Source organism: Suillus clintonianus, assembly GCF_016758775.1.
Source record: "Suillus clintonianus strain FC179 chromosome Unknown DEU56scaffold_87, whole genome shotgun sequence".
Taxonomy (NCBI): Eukaryota; Fungi; Basidiomycota; class Agaricomycetes; order Boletales; family Suillaceae; genus Suillus; species Suillus clintonianus.
The window spans coordinates 70,949-95,481 of NW_024539311.1; the positions used below are offsets into that span (position 1 = coordinate 70,949).

Below are 24,533 nucleotides of genomic sequence, written 5' to 3' on the forward strand. Positions count from 1 at the left end.
GTCGGGGTGATGTTTGGTTCAGATGAAGTGACCGCTTGCAGTCCGATAATGACGCAACACATAGTAAAATTCATGGCTGTGGTCTGGCAACTTAAAAGTTCAGAGGCGAGATGTCATCAAGTGCGAGATTAAAAAGTTTTTGTTTTCGACTTAAAGTAAAATTTACCAGGGAGGCTGCCATAGCCTATCGTTATCAATGACTAGTACAAAAGATGGAGGGCCAATACGCACGTATGGCCATAGTGTGTGTCCATGTGCCTAGCATGCCGCATTCTAGCAGAGGCAGAGAGAACTAGTTGGGGGTAGTTAGCGTGGCTCGAGGATAATACACTCACAACCTATGAAAAGATTGGAAATGTTCTCATATTGCTTTGGTCATGAAGGCCCGAGCTAGATGAAGGGTAGATGTACTGACATCCTGTCAACGGGGGGCGATATCCTCAGTCAGCAAAGCTCAAGTTCGATCGAGGGTCAACAAACTCACTCGCTGCCGACAAATTCACTAGTGAGTAAGGCTCAAGGTCGATGAGGGTGTGTTCACTCACAACCTGTCAACAAATTGTCAAATTATTCAGTTAGCAAAGCTCAAGGTCGACGGACAATTGAAACACTCACGACCGGTTCCACAGGTTGACAGTCTTTTCGGTGAGCAAGATGTCCACAGAAAACTAGTATAGTCGCATCCTGACAACAGACTAGGAATGTCGTCGGTCAGGAGGATTGGAGCTAGATAGATGATTTTCACATTCTCAACCTGTCGACGGATTGCCAACCAGGTCAGTAAAGCTGGATTTCGGTAGAGAATAAAACACACTCACAACCTGTCAACGGAACGGACATACCACTTGTAAGGAAGGTTCGAGTTTGATAGGAGAGCGACACACCAATTTCCCGTTTGCATAACTCCAAGTTGGTCTGCTGAGTCGAGACGAACAACCGCTTGGGCGCTTCATGGTTCATCTCAGACAGCCTCATTTCTCGCGGTGCCTATCATAATAAAGGGTCTGGGACCCATGGTCACCCACGCTCGATCCTGTCTGACTTTAGATCCCTGATAGATCAAATACCTTACCCCATACCTCAAATCTAGATTCAGTGGGCAATGGACATACTTTAGGGTGCGCATACCATGAGGCGTACACGACTCACCTCATTTTAAATGCGAAGTCCCATTTCAAGTGATGATCGATGAGTGACCCTATTACCCTTCCAAAACACTTCGGTTGGTAATGGAAGGACCTCGATAACCTTGTCGACTAAATGACGAGAATAAACGATGTCTGTCACATCGACGTCTTTGGGGTGGACGACAGCAGGAGGTCGTGGGACTTTGGCGTGAGGGCAGCGCGAATTTGCAAGGTGTGGGGCAGGTGGAGGTTGGGTGCGTGGGCGGTGACTGCAGGACGTTATTGTGGGGTGTAGTTGGCAGGCGAATGCCACGGATGGGCGAGGTTGGGCATGGGGGGCAAGTGCGAGAAGCAGTGAGATTCCTGGTGAGCGCTAGCAGACGCGCAATGGCAGGGCACGTGCTTGACCTCACACATAAAACTCTGCTGTAATAATAGTACACTTTAACACGTACCTTGTTCTTCTCGAGACCACGACTTTTCCATTTCAATGTTTGACGTCCGACAGATAACGGCCCGTAATGCTTGAGCGCTTGAGCATTGAGCACTGGCCAGCCAGGTGCACACCATGAGGCGTACATAACATTTTATCCTCCTTTCCGGTCTTCCCAAGTAGAATTTACCCGGCACAGCTAACCACACATAAACCTACCGTCACGGTGACCCTTCTCGCACGAAGAGTCTTTTCCTAGTAACTTACCGCATCAGCATGGCCAGTTCTCTTGACGCCTCAATGGTTCCCTCTCTCCACGTCTCTGGTACGGTACTCAACTGTCGGCATCAGCTTAATGGTCGATTTCGCTGATTATATCAAATAGGTTTATTTCTCGATTTCAGCAAGTCGGCAAAGCATGTAGAGTCTGCTCAAGTACGGGTCGGCAAGTTGCACATGCCGGTTGAGCACGGAGAAGGAAAGACTTTGCAACAGACATTTTCCTCGCCCATGTAGGCAATTAACTCAGGCAAATATATTCGTCTGAACTGTTCATCATAGCAAGCTTTCTACTGGGGATTCATTTTCTTTACATGTATGCCACAGCGTGACATGGTTTGGAATAAAGGCCGTTGAAGACATTCGGTTCGATACCAAAGAGATCTTCCGCCTATTTGGTTCAAGTGGAGAACCCGATACACGAGGTAAAGCTCAAACAATGATAGTTGCGCTGCCTTTGACCGACCCAACGCAACATGAACAGAATACGTCAAGACTCACAAAAAATTCACAATCACCGTCAAGCTTTCCAGGAATACGGGTACCGAAGTAAGGATCTATCTCTTGCATTGAAACTCATCTAAGTCGTAGATAAGCTGACAGCTGGGCAGTCTGTCCCTTCTTCCGGCGAACACCTGGAGCTTCAGCCCACCACTGACGAAATCATTCGGATCTGTCCACGGTGAGTCAACATGACTATGAAGCGCCATTCATCAGGTTGACACGAGACTCCTAAGGTTCCGAATTCTGGTGATAGGAAATGTAACAACTTTTCTTTGCTCTCACGTCTGTGTTGACAACGTGTATAGACCGGCGTTGGCAAGACTTCACTGATCAATCACGCTTTCGGAGTGGAGAAAGCGGTAGGCTGCTCACGACACCGCAACACGTGCAGCTACTCATACTGTCAATAGACCATTTCGCACAACATGCCAGGCGAGGCCACCATCGACCACGAGTTCATCTCAAAGCAAAATGATAGATTCGTTCTTCATGATAGCAAAGGGTTTGAACCAGGGGGGAAAGACAACTTCGACATGGTCAGGGGCTTTATTGAGCGTCGGAGAAAAATGCCTGATTTGAAAGATCAGCTGCACGCTGTTTGGTGAGGCCTCCATCTTCATGAGTTTGTATGGAAAACTGACGACATTCAAGGATTTGCTTTGAAATACCCTATGCGGGCAGGCGTCTACTGGAGACTGCCACAGAGGAATTCCTCACATTGAAGCGCGATGAAAAGTTAGGGAAAAGTATGTCAATCGATCACTATTACTCTTCGCAGGTGGTGACTCACCCTCTGGTCAAAGTCCCCCTCGTCATCGTTCTCACTAAATACGATATGCTCATCGACCGCGTGAATCGTACTCTGGATGACTCCTCGATTGCAGGATTGAGCGAGGATGCCATCAAGGAATTTATCAAGAACAAAGCAGAGACTGAACTACAAGATGTCTGCTTCGGACCCCTTAAGAAATTTGCAGGGTCTGATATACCATGCGCGGTGATCTCTAGTGCGTGTCACTACTACTGCTGTAATTTGCATTCCTCATAATTTTTCGAGCGCAGCTAAAGTCAAGTATGAGGAGAAGATGGCTCATCTGATCCAGGAGACCGAAAAACGTGTCCGCGAGCATGTTGCGAGCGAGGCGTCGGTGATGACCTCCATCGCTCAGCGAGTGGATCCTGGCCTCAACATTCAGGCATCGATCGAGTGAGCCTTGCATGCTTCATTATTGTCTCGCGACTTATGCAGCATCAGCGTTGGCAAGAGAAGTCTGTCTCAATTCTGCAATGGTATTCACTGAGCGTGATCTGAGCTTCGCGTATGTTTTACAGAATACTGGAAGGCACTCGCATCAAGCTCAACATTCAAGGGCCATTCGATGTGGGACTGTCTACATGTGCTTCATGCAGACATCGTTGCTGTATGGAACTTCCAAGACCCTCATGGGGTAATCACTCTCTTTTTTGTCGTTGTCGCATGCTCTTACATACATTACGCACAGTACTTGGACAGCCCAGAGTTCAGGACGTTGATGGCGAACATGGTCGATGGGCTAGATGTCGGACCCACCGTTGACCCAACCAAGAACGTGTATGGCAGTCTTTCACGTGATGGATGCATTTCATCTCATCTGACGTTCGCAGTGCATTCGGGCTCTCCATTGTGGGTACTATTGCGGGCATCTTGGCTGCCCTGGCCGGACCTGCGGCTCCCATCGTAGTGCCAATAGTGGCAAGTGTTGTGATCGCGAAGTGGGTTTACGAGGTGTATCAGCAGTCGTGGGTCCTGATACTCATTCTTCATGGAGAGAATAATGACAGGTCCTCCTCAGCCGCGCAGCGTTTCAGCGCTTCATGAAATACATTATCGACTTGACTCTTGTCTTGCAGACACTATATCTTGTGTCGCAAAACCATGAACTGACTCGTAGGGCCATCAAGCTCGCGATCAAGTCCTACCATGAGTCACCAACGAGCGGAGTAGTCCATACTCAGATTCAGGATTTTGATAGGAAATCAACCTTCCTGGAACGCGCAGACCGCGATTCGCTGGATCGCTTCGTTGAGCTGATACGATCATATGTCATCAGTGCAGAAGAAATGTCACGTCTTCGGGTACATATTCCGGCTGTGGGTTCATCACCGGATGAACCATGGGAAGACGAGAAGGTGTAGCACTTGATTCTTTCTTTTGTGCATGATTTTACGCGTTGGCGGACAATGTCTGAGTATTTCTGCCAGCCTCCAGGACTATTTACAGTCGCGTTCTCATTTGTACTATTTGTTGCTAGCCGGGCCCATACTATTGTAGTATACTGTACGCAACTATTTTCTGTCAACATAACGTGCTAGCTAGAGTCTGACCGGAATACCCTAGCGTTCTGAGGTGTCTACTGTAATCCATCTCCCGCCTGGAGTAACCGCACGAATCAGCTCAAATTGCAAGTATCATCAAGTCGACATGAATTCGGGCCACCTGCGGATGAATTATTATTTCCCTGACCAAGCCACCACATGCATGAGATCATCGAGTACGCCAGCTTGTCTCGCCACGCCGTTCCGTAGTACGTTAACCATAAATCCCCGAGTCCCATACACTGGATAAAATTGTCCGACGTACATCAATGAGGGTCGTCTTCCTCTCCTTCACTCTCCTCTGCTTCTTCCTCTCGAGTTGATAAACGCCTTTCTTTTCGTCTTGGCCTCGCTTATCGATATAGCTGCTTTCGAAGTCAATGCTGAGGTGACTACCTTCAGTGCAGTCGTTTTCAAGGTCGATGCTAACGCAACTGCTTTCGGTGCAGCCGCTTTTGAGGTCGAAGCCGATTTCGCAGCGACGGCTACTTTCTCCTTTGGCGGTGGCAACACGACTGATTCGTTCTCCTCATCACTCGAGATAACTACTATAACGACGATGTTTTTGTGCCCCTCGGTGGAATATCGTCGCTGTCGGTCTTTGCCAGCGATAGCACCGACGTGACGCTCTGTCACGTCGTGACACTCCTATGTTCAAAGCTTCTCAACCGCCCTTGCACGGTCATATGCCTTGCACACGGAATTCGACATATCCACAATGGCCAGTAGCGGATCGCTGTCAACCTCAACTTGCAGACCTCGTGCACACTATCAAATGGTGCACGCAGCCCTCATACTTGAAGTTGTGCCTCATCATGATCGCGCTTGCTGTTTTACATCATGCCATACTTAAGTACGATAGCAAATTTTCCCCAGCTTTTCCCGATCGTTACCCTGCCTCACTACTCTTCGAACCATTAATTGTTCTAGGATACCGCTAATGGACAGTTAGTATAAGCTCTTCGATGCGTTTCCGAAAAATGAATAACGAAAGTACTATACGACACTAGCATTTCTGGAACAAATCGCTGCGAAGCTCGGCCCTTATCTAGTTGAACCTGTTACGACACAACTATTAGCGCTGGCTTAAGGAATCATCGTTGTTGGTTGCCTACCAGCGAGGAACCAACAGAACCACCAGTGAGTAGTGTTCCTCTCAAATTCGATCATGAACAAAGTCAGAGCCAGGAAAACATACAGACGGCCACACTATAACTTTTTGTGCCCTTGCGACGCCGGCCATCCAGCGTACCATGTATTTTGATTCCAATTCTGAATCCCCTTCGATGCTGACTGCCGAGGAGGCTGGGGCTCAATTCCCAATGCAACCTGAGGGATCAATTCTGAAGCACGAATTTAAGGGCCACGAAGCCTATTACGTTTGGGCCATTGTCTTCTTGCATGACAACTTTCACATCGTGAGTGGTTCGTAGGATTGCACGATGCGCAAATGGAACTGTGACACAGGACTTGTTGCCGGGGAACCATTGAAAGGCGATGGAGGGTCAATATATGCACTGGCACTTTCACCAGACGGAAAGACAATCACGTGCGGGAGGGAAGGCGGAAGCGTTCAACGATGGAATATAGAGGGAAATATGATTGAAGGTGTATGGACGTGTCATAGCGGGGTAGGTCGCTGTCGTGGTCTCCCGGCGGAGACCATATTGCAAGCGGCCGGTTCGATCATGGAACAATTCTGATCCGAAATGCAGAAACTGGAGAATCGAGGTGGGCCCAATCAAAGCAGAGTAGGACATGGTGCTTGCTGTTGCATATTCACCTTCAAGTGACAGAATCGCATCAGGCGTTAGGACCAACTCGATTTGCATTTTGGGACACGAAGACAGGCAAGCTTGCCGTCGGCGCAATCGAAGGACTCGAAAATGGTTGGCTTGTGACCCGTGTGGTCTGGTCGTTGGACAGCACAAAATTTTACTCTGCCTCCCGCAAATATCTTTTTGACAGTATCACAGGAGGATCGCAAAACCCCTTGGCATGTGTCTCGAGATGGGAGATACCTCGCACATGGCGGAGAGGACAACGTCATCACCCTGTGGGATAGTGAAAGACATAGCTTCTGAGCTTCCAGTACGTGCTTTCATACCCATACCTTTAAGGTGGCAAGCTACACAGCAGGACACTCTTCTGGTCCATCCCACGCCGCATTCGTCCCGCTGTCTCTGCCTGCTACCTCGTAATTTTACTTTACCAATAGAGTTTCGTCGTTTCAGATTATATGTCAATCTCACGATGTGCTCGATTCTACTTTTATGCCCCGCCCTATTAGTTTTCCTGTCCCTCACATGTGTGTCTGGCTACTGCTTCATTCAAAAGCAAACGACAAGTGGTTTGTACATATTCTACAAACATTTATAGGCACATATTTGTCCTGACAGGGCGCTTGTAACTTTGCCGTGCAGTTCCGTTGTGACATGCTCGATTGCCTGACTAAAAATCACCAAACTGATCTTCCTGGCTGTTCTGTTTGGGCACACCATAGTCCATTTGAGTATCACCAACCTACGTCGATGGTCAGGGCCCAAGCCATTCGAATAATGTAAAAGCAGCTATCGAGGAGACTTGTGACATTGGTGTAACCCCTGCGATAGTAATTCGAGCGCAGAGCATTGACAAGTCATAACATAGTCAAAGCGGCAGTGAGAACACTTGGAGGATGACAGCTTCGCAAGAGCAGAGTCTAAGGTCTCAAGGGAATTGGCGTCCTGCTTGTGTGATTGTCGGATGACTCTCGTACCTCATATTGGACTTTTGACCAATAACCCAGTCTCCCATGAAGGAAGACAGTCGCTACTTATAGATGCGCAGCATTCTAGATACCAAGCGCCTAGAGCTTCACTGGTGTTATCTTTGTTCATTGCAAAAAGTCCGAAGCAGTGGCAAAAGAAGAAAAATTATTGAACGCCGAGCAATCTGGAGCGATGCTACGAAGGAATCGTGATCGGTTGTTGGTCCCAAGGTGGATTTCCGTGCGTTACTTTTTATCGCCTACAAGTATGCATGTCGGGAAGGGGGGCCAAATATTGCATGCGATGGAAAGGGAACAACCACAATTTTCCCAGCTTGGCGTTATATTTCTATCGGTATTAAGTGGAATACTTCGATCAAGAGAAGCATACCATGCAAGACGCTCTGGGCTGATGTCGTGAGCTAGTCGCCGAAATCACAATGCCTCATTTCGCAGTCAAGGTCATGATAAGCCGTCGTGAAAGTATGATGAGTTACTGAATTGACCTGCGACGGGAATGTTAGAAGCAACGTATCAGGGAAGCTTGTTGATGATTGCTTACCGGCAAAATGAAAGCCCTGGAGACAAAGAGCTCTAGACTAGGAATGTTAGTAGAGACCCATCCTTGTCTACAGCCTATTTAGAAGGGTATCTGGCGAGCTCTAGACTTAGCTTTGACCGACATATTTGCGTGATTTGAAATGTTGAAAGCCCGAGGTAGCACGCGATGAAGCGCGGAGTCCACGGACCTGTGAGGACTGTGGGCTACTGTGGTGCGCATATGGCAAAGCAGGTTAGCCATGAGAGTACTATCCCACCAGATAGATGTTACCTACGAATAAACGGAGTTCGCTAAGTTGAGAGTTGATCGTCGGAGTGAGATTTGGTTCGTGTCGCGTGGTAGAAGTGATCCGTTGCAGGGAAATTGTGTGGTCCGGTAATGACGCAACACATGGGCATTCATAGCTGTGGTCTGGCACAACTTAGATGGGAAGATCGACGGGTTATCATATTATTGGGTTGACCTGAAGATATAAAGTTCAGAGGTAAGCTAGAATGGCATAGACGATAAGGTTTACGCTCTCGACTAAAGGTAAAATAAGCTGCTACTATAGCCTGCTATAGAGCTTGTCGTTGTCGTTGTCGTTGTCGAATGACTTGATGAGGGCCGATGTAACGGAAAGTAGACAGGGTTCAGGGCTGGTGGGAGCAGGTGAGAGCTGAAAGGAGCTGAATCTAGGACTGGCTGCCACGTGTGTGGGACCGTGTTGTTGGGTTGCCATGTCATAAACCAGGTTTGGGTTGGAACGTGGTTCCCAGCCAGCAAAAACAATAGTCCATCGATTTTACAAAGGTCCTATCAAGATACTCATCGTCATCATCGTCGACGACGACGACGAGCTCGACATTAAATGGACCCAGCTACCTATCATCCTATCACAGCTGGCTACGGCTACCCTGACCGTGACAGAGGATACCATGAGAGGGACAGATTGTAAGTCCTCTTCCAGCGCTCCCACTTCACACAGGAAAAGATCGTTCCAATGCTACGGTTCCGCCCACAACTAAGGGCATCAAAGTTAAACGTTCATCACCGTTCAACCTTCGTATCAGATAACTTACTTCCATTTCCCTCGCTAAACCGTCTATCATCTTTCTCTTGACTAACATGTTCAATCGTCCGCACAGGGAATATGAGCTTACCGTCAGGCAGGAGCCAAAACAGGCCCGTATGTGTGGTGTAGGAGGTAAGTAGGCTGCCTTTATCTCTTCTCACACGAGCTCATCCTCGCTTAGCTGACCGACGTCCAATCGACCCACCTCCCATAATTCAACTTCGCGTTATCGACCCACAAACTCGACAACCTCCTTCTCCAGCTCGCCTGGACGGTGACGACTCAGACCCAAGCTATGCTCACAGCTTCCTTCAAAACCCTTATTACTTCATGTTTGCAAGCCTTGCAAAACCTGACGACGACACTGAACTACATTGGCTCAAGGTCAGTATGTTGCTGTCATCACAATCTCTCTCTGATTGCGAGCTGTTAGGATGGGAAAACACGGTGTACAACTGGTTCAGTTGTCTCCTCCCTCTACCACCTCAAGGATACCGAAAATCGCAACGAGGATGCTGGCTTTTTCGTCTTCCCCGACCTAAGCGTTAGAACCGAGGGTTCTTATCGTTTGAAGCTCAGCCTCTTCGAAGTTGTCGGGTAAGTTCGCTGACTAACCACCTACTACCCACGTCCCTAACTTCTCCTCAGCAACACCGTCCGCCACTGTAAATCGATATACTCTGCGCCATTCTATGTCTATACGGCAAAGAAATTCCCTGGTATGGAAGGTGAGCCTAAGGTGTAATAATGGAAATTAATTTCTTAACGCCTTCTTTGCTAATTATTCATGGCATAACTGACCTGCGCTCATCAGAATCCACACCTCTTTCATGTTCGCTAGCCGACCAAGGCATCAAGATCCGGATCCGCAAAGACATCCGTGTTCGCAAGCGTCCCATTGCTGCACTCGCCGCTCCCATCGATACCGAGAACAACAATAATGAAGACGATGAAAATGATACCCCGGTTTCTGCAGCTACTTCTTCTGGCCATTCCAAACGTCCTCGGCACGGCACTGTGTCTTCCAATGGTGCACCAGACTTGCAGACTCCTACCGGATCACTAGTGGGACTACCCGCATGGCCATCATCGACGAGCTTAGATCCCATGTTAGGTGCTCCAAGTGCACCAGGTGGTGTCGAACTTCCTGCGCCGACTCACCCTCCCCCATCTGCTCCTACAGGTGGGGCCATCCCACCGCCTCGTGGCGCCAGCTATGAAAGCTCGCGCGTGGGAGGTGCCATACCCCCGCCACCTGGGGCACAGATGATAGCCCCACCTACAGCAGCCGCGTATGAGAATTCCCGCAGCGCACCACCGTCCGTTCCGTCTGCATCCTCCACCGTCTCTCAACGGCAAACTATGCATCCCCCTGCGCAGACTGCACCTTTTTCATCATCCACTCCCGTGTTCAACTCGCAAGGCAGAGTAACATATGAGGCTCCCCGCACTTCCACGTTTGATTCACCACGGTCTGCTTATGATGGCGGTCCCAATCAACGACCGCCGTTCGAGACTTCAAGGGGAGCATACGAACAGCCAGATCAGCGGGGATATGAAACCTCACGAACAGCGTATGAGCCTCCGCCACAGCGCACTGCCTATTCATCTGGTTATGACGGTCAGAACACGACATCCAACACTTTCCAGGAATCATATCCGTCCACTGGACAATACAGCAGTCAGCCATCTACCTCCAATCAATACCAGCATCCGCCTTCCTCATCTCACCCCCAATATCCTTCATCATCACGGTCTCAGTCGCAATATGGAGCACCTCCATCCAACACATACCCCACACCTACGCCATACTCACAATCACAGTCTAGATATGAATACCCACCCCAGCAGTCGCAGCAATATGCTAGTCCAAACGGGGATTCGTATTATGAGTCCTCTCCGGCTGCCTCGTCTGGAACTTCTCACAACCATGGACAACCATCCTACTATCCCTCCAGTCAGTCCTCCGCTCATACTCCATCATGGAATACCCCTACTCCTCCCGCCAATCCACAACCCTACTCATCATCCGCACCGTCTCAGACCCAATCGTACGAGTTCAACCATCAACAACCCTACCCAAACTCTAGTGCAAGCGACTTCTACCAACCATCCAATTCGACCCACTCCCAGGCCCAATCCCCTCGCGTTACCTCTCCAGCCCCATCTCGATACGCAAACCAACCGTACACTGGTCCCTCTACCGAACAAGCCTATCCACGGCACCAACAGTCTGCGTACGTCTCCTCATCCACCGGAGGGTACAACCTCCCCCCACCTCCGCCTTCCCAGCACCCAACCGCAGGCTCTCACCACGAATGGCCCGCGGCCACGTCCGCATCTACATGGAACAACCCTAACTCCATATCCACAGCTAGCGAGCATGGGCTTATCCAGCTCGCACCGCTCCGCCAACACCCTTCGTCTTCAACCCGTCAGCACGCGTCTTCGTCCTCGTCGTCCTCATCCGATGCGTCGTCGCCCGTGGCTGGGAATGCGAACGCACCAGGTGGAGGTGGGGGCGGAGGTGGGGGAGGGGCATACCCGCTGATCCAACTGTCTCGTGCGCCGTTTGAGCATGATGCGCGGGTGGGACCGCAGGGGAAGAAAAATGTATTGAGCATCGGAAGTATTATTTCAGACGGCGCCTAAGTGGTTGCGTTTGGATGGTTTGGATTTTAAGCGCGACGAGCGCTTTTGTATATCTCTGTAGTTGGTTAGTGATACCGTATGCCTGTTACTCGATCCCTTTTTCTTCGTTCGTTTCGTTCGTTCATGCCTTGTCGTTGTTGCTGTCAACTGTGGTTACAATTGTTTTTCTTCCTTTCGTTTGTTCTTCTGTCCAACTGTACAGTTGAATCGCTGTATCAATAATATTCGTCGCCATTTCTGATGCAACGTGATGAAGCATCATCTTCTAGACGGTCTACTCGTCTGTATAGAAGAAGATGAGAAAGCGGCAGTCATTTAGGACACGCTTTGGTGTTTCTTCGGGTACAGCAAGCGGATAACTACAGTGGAGATATCAGATAACCATGGAGGCCACGTACGTCACGGATAGCTTTGATGAAGAGTAGCAATCTCACGCCAAAGCTCGAGAGGCAACACTGCACTTCTGATTTTGGATGGTGCATCTTCGGCCCTATCTGATAGTAATACATGGCTCCGCCTACCGCTAAAACTTCGGAGCTCGTACAAAGAGTGCGGGGCCAGTGCAGTTATGGCCGACCTAGGAAAATCTGCGTAGAAAAATCCGGATGGGCTAAACATCGGCGCGCATCTGTTCAAGGGTTATCAGTTCCTCCTCAACGCATTGGATGATCTGCACTTACATTCCTCAAGTTCGCAGCCCTGCTTATAATTTTTCATGTCTGCCTCCCTGGATAGAAGGATGAATCCGTGCGATACTCCTAGCCGATGTCACTATACATTGTCATGATATGACCGTATACTCTGACTCTTCCCAGTAGATCGTGAACTGGAATCCACAGTGTCTATAGGGTGGGTACGTATCTCCTCGGTGATTGTGACCTGAATTGGTCGAGCGAAAGTGGGTCCCATAGTGATTACTGCCTCGGAACGTGTATTTCTCTGCATCAGGCCAAAGCTGATACTGGCGATGAGAAAAAGAGGAGTCAAGGTCTAGAAGAATGTGAGACCAGAAAGAAGGAGAAGGGTAAAGTGCCCACAGAAATCTGAACAGCAACACCAACCCCTATGATACCAGCGTTGCTGTCGATCTGGAACAGAGCGCACACTACCACAACACTAGCGGTGTAGATTGCACCGGATTCGATTATAGTATATATGGCAGCTTTGTATGCGTTGCTGCTAGTTAAACCATTCACATTTCGGCTCGCGCGCCAAAGGCGATATGAGATTCCGGACGTCACACTGATAGTGAGTGCAAGATCGAGCGCGCAACTAGCTTTACCCAAAGCTAGGATAGTATTTGAGATGTGACCGAGCTCGATTGGTATCAAGACCCATTCCACGATACTAAGGGCTAGCGGGGGGGGACGGATAATATTAGCGCCCAATTTGATAGCCAACTTGAGTTAACAAGCCTACTGAATTGACCGGTTTCCAGAGTAACCTAGAGGTATCGCGACTGGTGAAAAGCGCAACAGATAGAATGGAACCAGATATCTTACCATGACAAAACCAAGGATCCGGTTGTAGTTATAAACCACAAGAAGCCTCCAGATCTATTGCCACGTGTTAGGTTCAACACGTCCACAAGCCCATGTTCACTCACTAGCAGTATATTTAGACCGAAAGCCTGAAAGAAGGAACAACTTGAATGAGGCGCGATTCACGACAAAAACATGATACCCACATTGAGAATAACCAATCCCGTCATCGCCCTCGTCAAGCCCGTGTACTGGAGCAAGTATAGGCTACTTCCGTCGGGGACGGAGATTACAGCAGGATTTGTGAAAGCCTGCAGAGCGACAATAAGGCAGATGATGTTGTGTGCTGTCGCGACCGAAATGTGGTAAATGCATGAGCTAGCATTGATCCTGATCGAAAGGTGAATGGTGGCGAGTGATTGAACAAGTAATACTACGAACCAATGCACCTTTTTGTGCCCACTAAACAGGGCATACATACATACGACAAAAAGCACACAGCTGTCGATGCCTAGTGTAAGCCTTCCCCTTGCTTCTAGTCCGAGTACGAACTCACTTGACTCCTGTCGGGCGGATTATTAGCATTGACTCTTCTACGCTGCCCAGCAAAACGCATACCATAAACTATAGACTCTAACCAAGCTGCGATTAAGAACATGCGGTTAACGGCTGGAATTGACATGATCGCCTGAGGCTGGTAACTTTGAGGCGAACATTCTGAAACTCATGTCGAAGTTGAAGCTCAAATAATTATTTCAGTGGATATGATATGATGATCGAAGTGAGACAATCGCGGTCTTGGGATTCAGATCTCCGCTCCGACTCTTGGCTCCAGATACAACTATCATGCACCCCCTCTCCTTCAACGTAGAACAAATGCATCGGGCTTTATTTGTCTCGGAAGTCCTCCTGGAGATATTCATCAATTTGAATCAGCTCCCAACCACAGAGGGCTGGACTCAATCTCTGACGCAGAGATCCCTTGCAGCCCTTGCCAGGACATGCAAAACCTTCCACGAGCCTGCAATGGATTTGCTTTGGGCTAACATGCCTGGGTTACGACCACTGTTGGGCTGTGTGACGAGGTTACATTCAATGATATATGATCCTGAGACCAAGGTCAGTGCGGGGTATTGAAAGCAAGGCTCATTGTTCGGTTCGGTTCGGTTCGGTTCGGTTCTTTCATTCGTTCGCTGATCGAGCATCTAAACGCAGTACTCCTGGTCTCAGTGCGTCGACCCATTAGCTGAGCACGAGTTCCATGAATTTTTGCGTCATTCGGCGCGTGTACGCAGCATGACCATATCATCCAACACATATTTTCGCCTTCTTACGGCCCTCCCCATCGAGACATGCGTATTCCCAGGACTGATCTCATTATCCTGGATGGTTCAACGCACGAATATTGGAGATTTGCACTTTTTCCTGTCCCCTACGCTGCTCAATTGTTCTGTGTCGGAATTCCATTCAGATTTGACACATATCGGGACACGTTGTGCTGCCCTGGAGGCAATAACCCTCCTGGAGGATAGCGGCACAGTGCAGCTGTCTGCAACCGTCCGTTCATGCAAGCGGCTCAAATATCTGGAATGTCCACCGCTTGACTCGGCAGCGTGGATGCACCTCTCCACCGTCCCCACCCTTCTCAAGGTGAAGATTGTCGCATCACGCATTATTCATTTCCCCTTGGACAATCTCAATTTTGCAACTTTCCTCAACCTCACGACTCTTTGCTTCCGCCGAATGGAAGTGGCAGCTGTTGTCACAATCATGCAACATTTTGAATTTCCCTCGCTAAAAGAGTTCGAGATGCACGTCCGTGTTTTACCTTGGGCAGAGGCTGAGCAACTTTGTCGTGCACTGTCACAGTGCAAAGCAAACCAGACCCTTGAACATATATGTATTTCTTCCCGCGATAGAATTCCGCAGCACTCAGGCGACCCTTTAACAGCAGTTAGACAGTTTCTTTGCTTTACGCAGCTGCGAACGCTAAGACTATCTACTCATTGCTTCATCTACCTCGACGATGACCTTCTTCTTGAGGCCATGACAAGTTGGCCGTACATTCGCTCCCTGTCATTAGATGACTGGCATATTTGTCCACCTACCGTTACATTCCGTGGGTTGATCGCGGCGCTCCGCCTATGCCCATACTTGCAATACCTGCAAGTACCGGTCGACTTTCGGAATATTGACATCGGTCCTGAAGCCAAGTTATTTCAAAACACCTCCCTACAAAATTTGACTATAGCCTCATCTGAGCCCAAGGAGACGGATTCGGAAGCTGTCGCTCGCATCATTTACTCCGTGCTTCCTGCCGTCGAGCAAGTTATGCGTGGAAACGGCAACGTACGGTTGTGGAACAACGTCAACAGGCATCTCGAACTCCTTAGAAACAAATCTTCCTCGGCGTCTGGCCACTTTATCACAGGAGCAGCATCACAGACCTGAGTTCAGGGTATGCTCATGTTTCAGGAATTGTCAAAGTTACGGTCGGATATTCCGATAGGTAGAAAAAGAGAAAGTCGGGGCCGGAATGGCTATCGATCAGCTGCACTCAAATATTTGTTTCGAGGGCTTAGATTGAAACATACCGACCGCTATATACTAGTATGTGTATATATGTAAATATCTTCGACGTCTGTACATATGTCAATGATCTACCAAATCGTTCAACTGAACTAGTACTCAGAACAAACTCTGAAGTAATACTTCACCGATTGACCTACCGCTGTAGAATTACGGTGCGCCACGCTTTATTCATCTCTTTTCATCAGTTCGTTCACTGAGTACTGATCATCTAAGCCCTCGAACAATGATTATCGGAGGATGAGACCCGTCAAATTTTGCATCACTCCAAGTCCTCGTTGGACGTGCGTATTTATATCGTTGGACTGGCGAAACTGCTCACTGCAGTGGTAGCATCCGGATAGCAACCCTTCCTGTCCCCTGCGCTGCGCTAATGTTGAGCTCTTCCCTCACATGTGAAATCGACTCATCGACAACGACGCAGTGGCTGGAAATATGCATACTCATTGACATCAACCTCCTGATATTTTCAAACTCAGCTACTTACTTGTACTCGCTACTCGCTACTTGCTCGCTACACTATCGAAGATCTGATGCATCAGGCTTTATGTGTCTCGGAAATCCTCCTGGAGATATCCAGTCATCTGACTGATCATGAAGTCTTTCACCAATTCTTAAGCTCAAGCTGGACTTTTAAATCACCAATGCGGAAATCTCTTACAGCGCTCGCCAGCACATGCAAAACCTTCCACGGGCCTGCGATGGATTCGCTCTGGTCTAATATCTTGGGGTTAGAACCGCTATTTAGCTGTGTGACGAGGCTGCATCCAATATTAACATACGATCCTAGTAACGAGACCAATGTCAGCGTGGATTATTTTTGTTCGTTCGTTCGCTGACCGAGTATCTAAACACAGTACTCCCGGTCCGCTTCCTGGTCTCGGGGCGTTGACCCATTAACCGAGCATGAGATCCATCAATTCTCGCGTCATTCTACGCGTGCGCGCAACATCTACATGCCAACCCTGACTGGCATTCATTTTCACCTTCTTACGGCCTTCCCCGTCGAGACATGTATGTTCCCGCAACTGCTGTCGTTACGCTGGGGTGAAGGCATGAATACCGCACCCTTGCACATTTTCCTGTCCCCTACGCTGCGCCATTTGGTTACATTGGACCTTCATTCAGATTTGAAATATATTGGGACGCGTTGTGCTGCCCTGGAGGTGTTAACGGCGTATACCTACCAGGATGCCAGAAGCCCAGTCCAACTGTCTGAAATAGTCCGTTCATGCAAGCGGCTCAAACATCTGGATTGTCATCTGCTCGATTCCGCAGGATGGATGCACCTCTCCACCGTCCCTACGCTTCTAACGGTGCAGTTTACCGCATTGTACACTATCCATGGCGTGTTGGGGTGGGACAAGCTTGATATTGCACCTTTCCTCAACCTCACTACTCTTTATTTCCATGGAGGAGACATGGAAGACATCCTCGCGATCATACATTATTCCGAATTTCCCTCGCTAAAAACGTTCAAAATGGAGATCAACGTTTTACCTTGGGCGCAGGCTGAGCAGCTTTTTTGTGCACTATCACAGTGCAAAGCAAGCCGGACCCTTGAAGATATCGACATTACTACCTATGGTCGAGTGCAGGAGGACGCAGACAACTCTTGGACGGCAGTTAGACAGTTGGTTTGCTTTACGCAACTGCGAAGGCTAAATTTATATGCTCATTGCCCCATCTACCTTGACAATGACCTTTTTTTTGAGGCAATGTCAAATTGGCCGCACATCCACACCCTTTTTTTATTGTGGCAGCATCCTTCTCCATCTACTACCCTTTCATTGGGGCAGTATCCTTCTCCACCTACTACCCTTACATTCCGCGGGTTATCCGCAGCGCTCCGTCAATGTCCCCACTTGGAAGACTTATCGGTATATATCGACCCTCAGAATGTCGATTTCGATCCTGAAGGCGAGTCATTTCAACACACGTGCCTGAAAAGTTTGAGTCTGGACTCGTCCGCGGAACTATCATCGGATGAGGAAGCTGTCGCTCGCATCATTTTCTCCATGTTCCCTTGCGTCGAACGAGTTTTCACTGGAGACAGCTATCCGTGGTTCTGGGGCGAGGTCAACACGTGTCTCGAATCTCTTAGAAAAGGGGCCTGCCTTAGCGCTTGGCCTGCGTAATGCAGGAGCAGCCCCACATGTCTGAGTTCAAGGTATACTCGCGTTCAAGAATTGTCAGTTGCCATTTCCTCCGCAATGTTAATCCCTTCCGTCAATCGAGTTGTGTTGCTAATCACTGGGCACTTCGCTTGCGTCTGGGACGAGGTCAATAGGCATCTGCAGTCTTTTTAGATCAATGACCTGAGTTCGAGATATACTCATGCTGGGGCAATTGTCTATATTGCATTTGATATCATGCCTTAGTACCCTGCTGTCGTCGCCGTTTGCTATGGTTGCAATGCAATTGTGTTCTCCTTTCTGACGTCGGATTGTCAAGTCATAGGTTCCTGTCACGCATGTCAGTTGTTCGCATATGAAACATGAAGCATCTTCATGCTACGAGTAAGAAACCGAACCAATCCCATAAGTACTCAGACAACAGCCACGCAAGATGGATAGAATCAATTGCTACACCTTTTCCTCCCATGGTTCATCCCGCAATGAATTTACAGCTGGAATCTATGCCCGAAGTCCAGACTTGTCTTCTGCACTGATGCTATACAATTGCATCACCTCGATGATTTTATTCAAGGTATCGCGATCCGCGCGTTCCAGGAGTGTCAATCCCCTATCATACACCTGAATCCGACACCTGCCGCGATTGGTACTACGTTGGAAGCCGCAGGTCCTGCCAGGACAGACATGATGCCCACAATAGTACCCATCATCGAGAGCGCAACAAAATTGAACACCGAGTGAGATGAAATTTCATCGTCACGTCATAAAACAACCTACATATATGTAGTCCTGCGGGGATCAGCCGTAAGTCCATCATCTAGCTTATCGACCAGTACTGTGCATAGATCATATCAGAATAGATGCGATGACGGTACATAAACGAGACATTATAGGATGAGGGTCACGGAAATGCCACGCAGTGACAATGTCCGTGTGAAGCACACTCAGACAGTCCCGCGTCCTATGGTTTTTGAATGCTGTGCTTGATGCCAGCGCCTTCTGATATCCTGTAACACATTAAGATTCAGTTGTGTTCTGTCATCACTGACATGGAATCAAGACAGGTTTCTCTTGCCGACGCTGAAGATACGTAAATCGCAAGACAAGAGCCAAGTAAGTAAGGCTCACTCAATTGACGACTTTATATTGAGGCCAGGGTCTACTCGCTGGGCGATGGGGGTCGTCACCAACGCATCAGCCGGAACATGCTGACGGACATGGCTGTGCTGGTTAATTTTAGACGCACGCATGAAACGGCCAGAATATTAATACCCACAAGAGATCACCGCGTGAGGTATATCAGGCCCTGCAAGTTTCTGATGAAGACATCTTGTAGCTCTGGCATCTGCTTTATTTTCTTGATGTCATCCTTGCTCAATTCTTCAAGATAGGAGTTACCCAGAGTACGATTGACGCGGTCGAGGAGCATATCGGAATTTATTGAGAACGACAATGACAGGGACTTTAACCAAAAGGTGAGTTACCACCTGCGAAGGGCGATAGTCATCGGTCAACGTACTGTTTCCCAGTTTTTCGTCGCGCTTCAATGTGAGGAATGTCTCTGTGCCGGTCTCCAATAAACGCCCGCATGTACGGGGTATTTCAAAGCAAATCCTTGCATGCATGTCATCAGCTCGCCACACAAACTCATAAAGATGGAACCCCCACCAAACGGCGTGCAGTTGATCTTTCAAATCAGGCATTTCTCTCCGACAGTTAATGAAATCTTGGCCGACTTTGAGGTTGTCTTTTCCCCTGGTTCAAATCATTTGCTATCATGGAGAACGAATTTATCGTTCTGTGGTGAGATGAACTCGTGGTCTATGGTGACCTCGCCTGGTTTATTGTGCAAAGCGGCCCATTGAGAGTATGAATAGCTGCACGAGTTGCAGCGTCGTGAGCAGCCCACCGCACTTTCTACTCTAAATGCGCAATTGATCAGTGAAGTCTCGCCGACGCCGGTCTATTGGACGCACGTTGTCAGCACATGGTGAGATCAACGAAAAAAAAATTACATTTCCTATCACCAAAATTCGGAACCTTGGGATTGTCGTATCAGCAAGAATGACGCTTCATGGTTATCCTGACTCACCGAGAACATATTCGAATGATTTCATCAGTGTTAGGAAGCTCTGTGTTTGCACCGAAAGGAGAGTCAGACTGATCAGCCTGTTAGTCTACGGCTTAGACGAGATTGGATGCAAGAGGCGGATCCTTACTTCGGTTGCCGTATTCCCGGAAAGCTCGACAATGATCGTGAAATTTTGGTGAACCTTGTGTATTCTGTTCGAGTCTGTCAGCAATCAAGACGAGAGCGTAGTAATTATGCTTACTTTGTGGCTCAGGTTCTCCACTTGCACCAAACACGCGGAAGATATCTTCAGTACCAAACTGAATGTCTTTAACGGCCTTGATTCCAAACCTCTTGTTTTATACACGTAAGGAAAACACATCCCTAATAGAAAGCTTCCTATGATTAAAACAGTTAAGACGAGTACATTTGTCTGGTTCAAGTGCCTACATGGGGTGAGAAAAGTTGCAAAGTCTTTCCTGGTGCACATTCAACCGGTGCGTGCAACTTGCCGATCCGTACTTCAGCAGACTACATTCTTTGCGGCTTGCTGAAATCAACGGAGACACCTATGTGATATATTCAGTGAAGTTGACCGTTAAGCTGATGCCTGGAGTTGTGTACCAGATATATGAAGAGCACAGGGAACTGTTGGTGCGTGAGGGGGGTTGACTATGCTCAGGCTGATGGAAAGTTACTAGGTAATAGGAAAGACGCAGGAAAAGTCACGGTGACGGTAGATTTATGTGGAGTGTGGTCAGCTGCGCCGGGGGTAAACGTTTAAACTCTAGTCTCACCTAGTACTACATGCATCATGCATCATGGTTCAGCTGGCTGTTTATATCCAGCGCCATGGCACGGGTCTTTATCACTATGTCTATATATATACATGGTAATTCAAATAATGTTTGATCCTATTATAGAACCCGCAATACACGGAGGACAACCTTACATTAATATGCCCATTGCCTATTAGATCGACTGTCAAGAGCGCTCACAGAGTTCAAACTTCACACACTGAAGTCTGCGGTGATTATAAGCCTGCCCTCAGTGCTGAACAATTCTCGGACTCCCGGTATCATCATTTACCTTCATCCATGGATGCTTCAAAGATAAAAGAGAAAATAGATCGCTTTCGAATCCTCATCATAGGAAGAGCGAATGCAGGAAAAACGACCATCCTAAAGAGGGTGTGTAATACACAAGACAGCCCAGAAATATATAACCGCTATGGGAGAAAGGTGCGCATCACGATGTTAGTACGATACTGATATATAGTGATGACTGTCCCACCGACATCAGATCGATGTCGCTGTTTTGACGGCATCGAGACAGGTAACATGTACTATCATTAGTTGGCAACATGAACTGACGTGTCCTCAGCGTGGAGAGCACAATATCGAGAACGAAATGGTGTTCCGCAACAACCCAGGATTCATTTTTCATGATTCACGCGGTTTTGAAGCAGGCGGCGAATCTGAGTACAACAAGGTGAATGCATTTATTGCAGGCCGGTCGAAGAAAGGAGATTTAAAGGATCGAATTCATATGATATGGTAATTGGTCAACTTGGCGACATGCACTAGCTCACTCTTTGACATAGGTATTGCATACCAATGGATGAGGAAAGTAGGTGTTTCACCGAAGGTGAACTCAAATTTTTCTCTCACTGTGACACCGGGAGCAGTAAGCTTTCGCATCTGTCTTGTTGTTGACCGATTCGTAACTTTGATCCTCAGTTCCAGTGATCGTATTATTCACCAAATTCGATGCCCTATATGACGTTGAATTCGCACGACTGATGGAGAATGGAGCATCAAGGGAAGATGCTAGGAGGCTGGCCCCGAAGCATGCTGAGGAGACATTCGCGAATGGGCCTCAATTGAAGTTTCTATACCACTCCAAGGACATCCTACACCCTCCAAAATGTCACATATGCCTCCCTGGTAAGCTGTGGATAGTCAAATTATGATACATGATAAGTGTTGATCAATTAGACATGGACAAGGATGATGCTGATTGCGGACTACTCATCGAACGGACCGCTGGAACTCTGGACAATGAAGCGCTGAAGGAGTTATTTGTCTCGACTCAGCAGACCAACATGGAGCTCTGCATGAAATATGCGGTTGAAGTGTAACTACCCATAATTTCATTTGCCTGCCGCGAGCGTTATTGACTATCATCCAGCACACTTGCAAAACTTGTTGCCTCTGATGAGAAAATCTCACCCCAAGACACAATAGCGAGATTGGGTTCCTGGTTTCCACATATTCGGGTAAGATTATGGCAATGTTTGAAAGTTGCTCTCATTTATGTTGGACATTTCCTTGCAGGCAGTACGTCGGTGTTGATCCTCCATTAAGCTCAAGCCATACTGATCTAAGTAATTGCCCACTATTTGCAGATGGTGAGTGTGTTGATCTTCCTTCGAGCTCGAGCCATGCTGATCGAAGTTATTGCTCACCGTTCGCAGATTGTGAGTGTGTTGATCCTCCTTCGAGCTCAAGCCATACTGATTGAAGTCATTGCCCACGTTCGCAGTCTGTAAGTGTGTTGATTCTCCTTCGATCTCCAGCCATGCTGATCGAAGTCGTTGCCCACTATTCGCAGCTTGTGAGTGTGTCGATCTTCCCTCACGCTCGAGACATGCTGATGAAGTCGTTGTCCACTCTTTGCAGTCTGTGAGTGTGTCGATCCTCCTTCGAGCTCCAGCCATGCTGATCCGAGTCATTGCCTACCGTTCGCAGCTTGTGAGTGTGCCGATCCTCGTCCGAGCTCCAGCCATGCTGATCCGAGTCATTGCCCACTGTTTGCAGCTTGTGAGCGTGATAATCCTCCTTCGAGCTTGAGCCATGCTGATCGAAGTCATTACATATTCGCAGCTTGTGCGTGTTGATCCTTCTTCGAGCTCGAGCTATACTAATCGGAGTCATTGCCCATTGTTTGCAGCTTGTGAGTGTGTTGATCTTCTCTCGAGCTCGAGTCATGCTGATCGAGGTCGTTTCCCACTTCCCAGTGGGTGAGTGTGTTGATCCTCCCTCGAGCTCGAGACATGCTGATTGACGTCGTTGCCCACTCTTCGCAGCTTGTGAGTGTGTTGATCCCCCTTCGAGCTCGAGCCATACTGATCGGAGTCGTTGCCCACTCTTCGCAGGCCGTGAGTATGTTGACCCTCCTTCGAGCTCGAGCCATGCTGACCGAAATTGCCTACTGTTCAAAGAGAGTGAGCGCGTTGATTCTCCTTCGATCTCGAGCCATGCTGATCAAAGTCATTGCCCACTGTTCGCAGATTGTGAGTGTGTCGATCCTCCTTCCAGCTCGAGCCATGCTGATCGAAGTCATTGCCCACCGTTCAAAGAGAGTGAGTATGTTGATCCTCCGAGCTCGAGCCATGCTGATCGAAGTCATTGCTCACTGTTCGTAGTCTGTGAGTGTATTGATCCTCCTTCGAGCTCGAGCCATGCTGATCGAAGTCGCTGCCTGCTGTTCACAGATTGTGAGTGTGGTCATCATCCCTCGAGTTCGAGCCATGCTGATCGAAGTCGTTGCCCGCTGTTCACAGATCGTGAGTGTGGTCATCATCCCTCAAGTTTGAGCCATGCTGATCGAAGTGCCCACTGTTCGCAGCTTGTGAGTGTGGTGATCCTCCTTCAAACTCGAGCCATGCTAATCGACGTGATTGCCCACTGTTTGTAGTTTGTGAGTGTGTTGATCCTCCGAGCTCGAGCCATGCCAATCAATGTCATTGCCTGCTGTTCATAGAGAGTGAGTGTGTTGATCAGCCTTCGAGCTCGAACCATGCTGATTGTAGTCATTGCCCACTATTGGCAGGTTGTGAGTGTGTCGATCTCCTCTCGAGTTCGAGACATTCTGATCGAAGTCGTTGCCTGCTGTTCGCAGCTTGTGAGTGTGATGATCCTCCTTCAAGCTCCAGCTATGCTGATCGGAGTCATTGCCTGCTGTTCATAGAGAGTGAGTGTGTTGAACCTCCTTTGAGCTCGAACCTTGTTGATCGAAGCTGTTGCCCATTCTTCGCAGGCTGTGAGTGTGTTGATGCTCCTTCGAGTTCGAGCCATGCTGATCGTCATTTCCCACTGTTCATAGAGAGTGAGTGTGTATCCTCCTTCAAGGCTCAAGCCATGCTGATTGAAGTCATTTCACATTGTTTGCAGTCTGTGAGTGTATTGATCTTCCCCTGATCTCAAGCCATGCTAATCGAAGTCATTGTGCACTGTTCACAGTCTGTGAGTGTGTTGATCTTCGTTCGAGCTCGAGCTATTCTGATTGAGGTCATTGCGCAGTCTGTGAGAGTGTGTATCCTGATTCAAGCTCAAGCCATACTGATCCGGGTCATTGCCCACTGTTTGCAGCTTGTGAGTGTGTTGATCCTGCTTCGAGCTCGAGTCATGCTGATCGAAGTTATTGCCGACTGTTCACAGAGGGTGAGTGTGTCTATCCTTTCCGAGTTCAAGCCTTGCTGAATGAAAGAATTTCCGATCCATTGGTAGAATGTGAGCATATTCATCTTCCACAGACGTT

At 48.4% G+C, this 24,533-nt stretch overlaps 6 protein-coding genes across 6 annotated transcripts; 5 read left to right on the forward strand and 1 right to left on the reverse strand.

Moving 5' to 3' along the window:
* Positions 1-1,836: 1,836 nt before the first annotated feature.
* DEU56DRAFT_916504 (uncharacterized protein) lies at positions 1,837-4,518 on the forward strand (the record flags this gene model as incomplete). The annotated part of the gene is made up of 16 exons (XM_041357866.1): positions 1,837-1,885; positions 1,946-2,072; positions 2,122-2,264; positions 2,324-2,388; positions 2,451-2,521; positions 2,577-2,601; positions 2,649-2,702; positions 2,754-2,944; positions 2,995-3,089; positions 3,147-3,350; positions 3,406-3,550; positions 3,599-3,612; positions 3,676-3,791; positions 3,846-3,934; positions 3,988-4,122; positions 4,176-4,518. The coding sequence occupies 16 exons, from the start codon at positions 1,837-1,839 to the stop codon at positions 4,516-4,518; spliced, it is 1,866 nt and encodes a 621-aa protein (XP_041204561.1).
* A 4,224-nt stretch (positions 4,519-8,742) lies between these two features.
* DEU56DRAFT_571473 (velvet factor-domain-containing protein) lies at positions 8,743-11,304 on the forward strand. Its single transcript, XM_041346865.1, has 7 exons — positions 8,743-8,942; positions 9,137-9,195; positions 9,245-9,447; positions 9,497-9,660; positions 9,712-9,791; positions 9,878-11,020; positions 11,107-11,304. Exons 1-7 carry the CDS (start codon positions 8,860-8,862, stop codon positions 11,151-11,153), a joined length of 1,779 nt encoding a protein of 592 aa, XP_041204562.1. The 5' UTR covers positions 8,743-8,859; the 3' UTR covers positions 11,154-11,304.
* Positions 11,305-12,065: 761 nt separating this feature from the next.
* Positions 12,066-14,375, reverse strand: DEU56DRAFT_571469 (uncharacterized protein). Its single transcript, XM_041346864.1, has 10 exons — positions 13,815-14,375; positions 13,753-13,756; positions 13,638-13,697; positions 13,403-13,586; positions 13,322-13,345; positions 13,218-13,271; positions 13,135-13,159; positions 12,753-13,069; positions 12,396-12,705; positions 12,066-12,325 (listed from the first exon to the last, which is right to left on the reverse strand). The coding sequence occupies exons 1-9, from the start codon at positions 13,876-13,878 to the stop codon at positions 12,487-12,489; spliced, it is 951 nt and encodes a 316-aa protein (XP_041204563.1). The 5' UTR covers positions 13,879-14,375; the 3' UTR covers positions 12,066-12,325; positions 12,396-12,486.
* On the forward strand, positions 14,038-15,872 carry DEU56DRAFT_825168 (uncharacterized protein). Its single transcript, XM_041354279.1, has 2 exons — positions 14,038-14,313; positions 14,410-15,872. The coding sequence occupies exons 1-2, from the start codon at positions 14,043-14,045 to the stop codon at positions 15,645-15,647; spliced, it is 1,509 nt and encodes a 502-aa protein (XP_041204564.1). The 5' UTR covers positions 14,038-14,042; the 3' UTR covers positions 15,648-15,872.
* Positions 15,873-15,989: 117 nt separating this feature from the next.
* On the forward strand, positions 15,990-18,181 carry DEU56DRAFT_983271 (uncharacterized protein). Its single transcript, XM_041359940.1, has 4 exons — positions 15,990-16,069; positions 16,119-16,160; positions 16,210-16,588; positions 16,643-18,181. The coding sequence occupies exons 3-4, from the start codon at positions 16,319-16,321 to the stop codon at positions 17,921-17,923; spliced, it is 1,551 nt and encodes a 516-aa protein (XP_041204565.1). The 5' UTR covers positions 15,990-16,069; positions 16,119-16,160; positions 16,210-16,318; the 3' UTR covers positions 17,924-18,181.
* A 2,913-nt stretch (positions 18,182-21,094) lies between these two features.
* On the forward strand, positions 21,095-22,332 carry DEU56DRAFT_961864 (uncharacterized protein; the record flags this gene model as incomplete). Its single annotated transcript, XM_041359348.1, has 7 exons — positions 21,095-21,232; positions 21,294-21,326; positions 21,375-21,547; positions 21,595-21,677; positions 21,731-21,937; positions 21,989-22,127; positions 22,182-22,332. Coding segments are annotated over 7 exons (924 nt in total), but the record flags the coding sequence as incomplete, so codon positions are not given.
* Between the last annotated feature and the right edge of the window lie 2,201 nt (positions 22,333-24,533).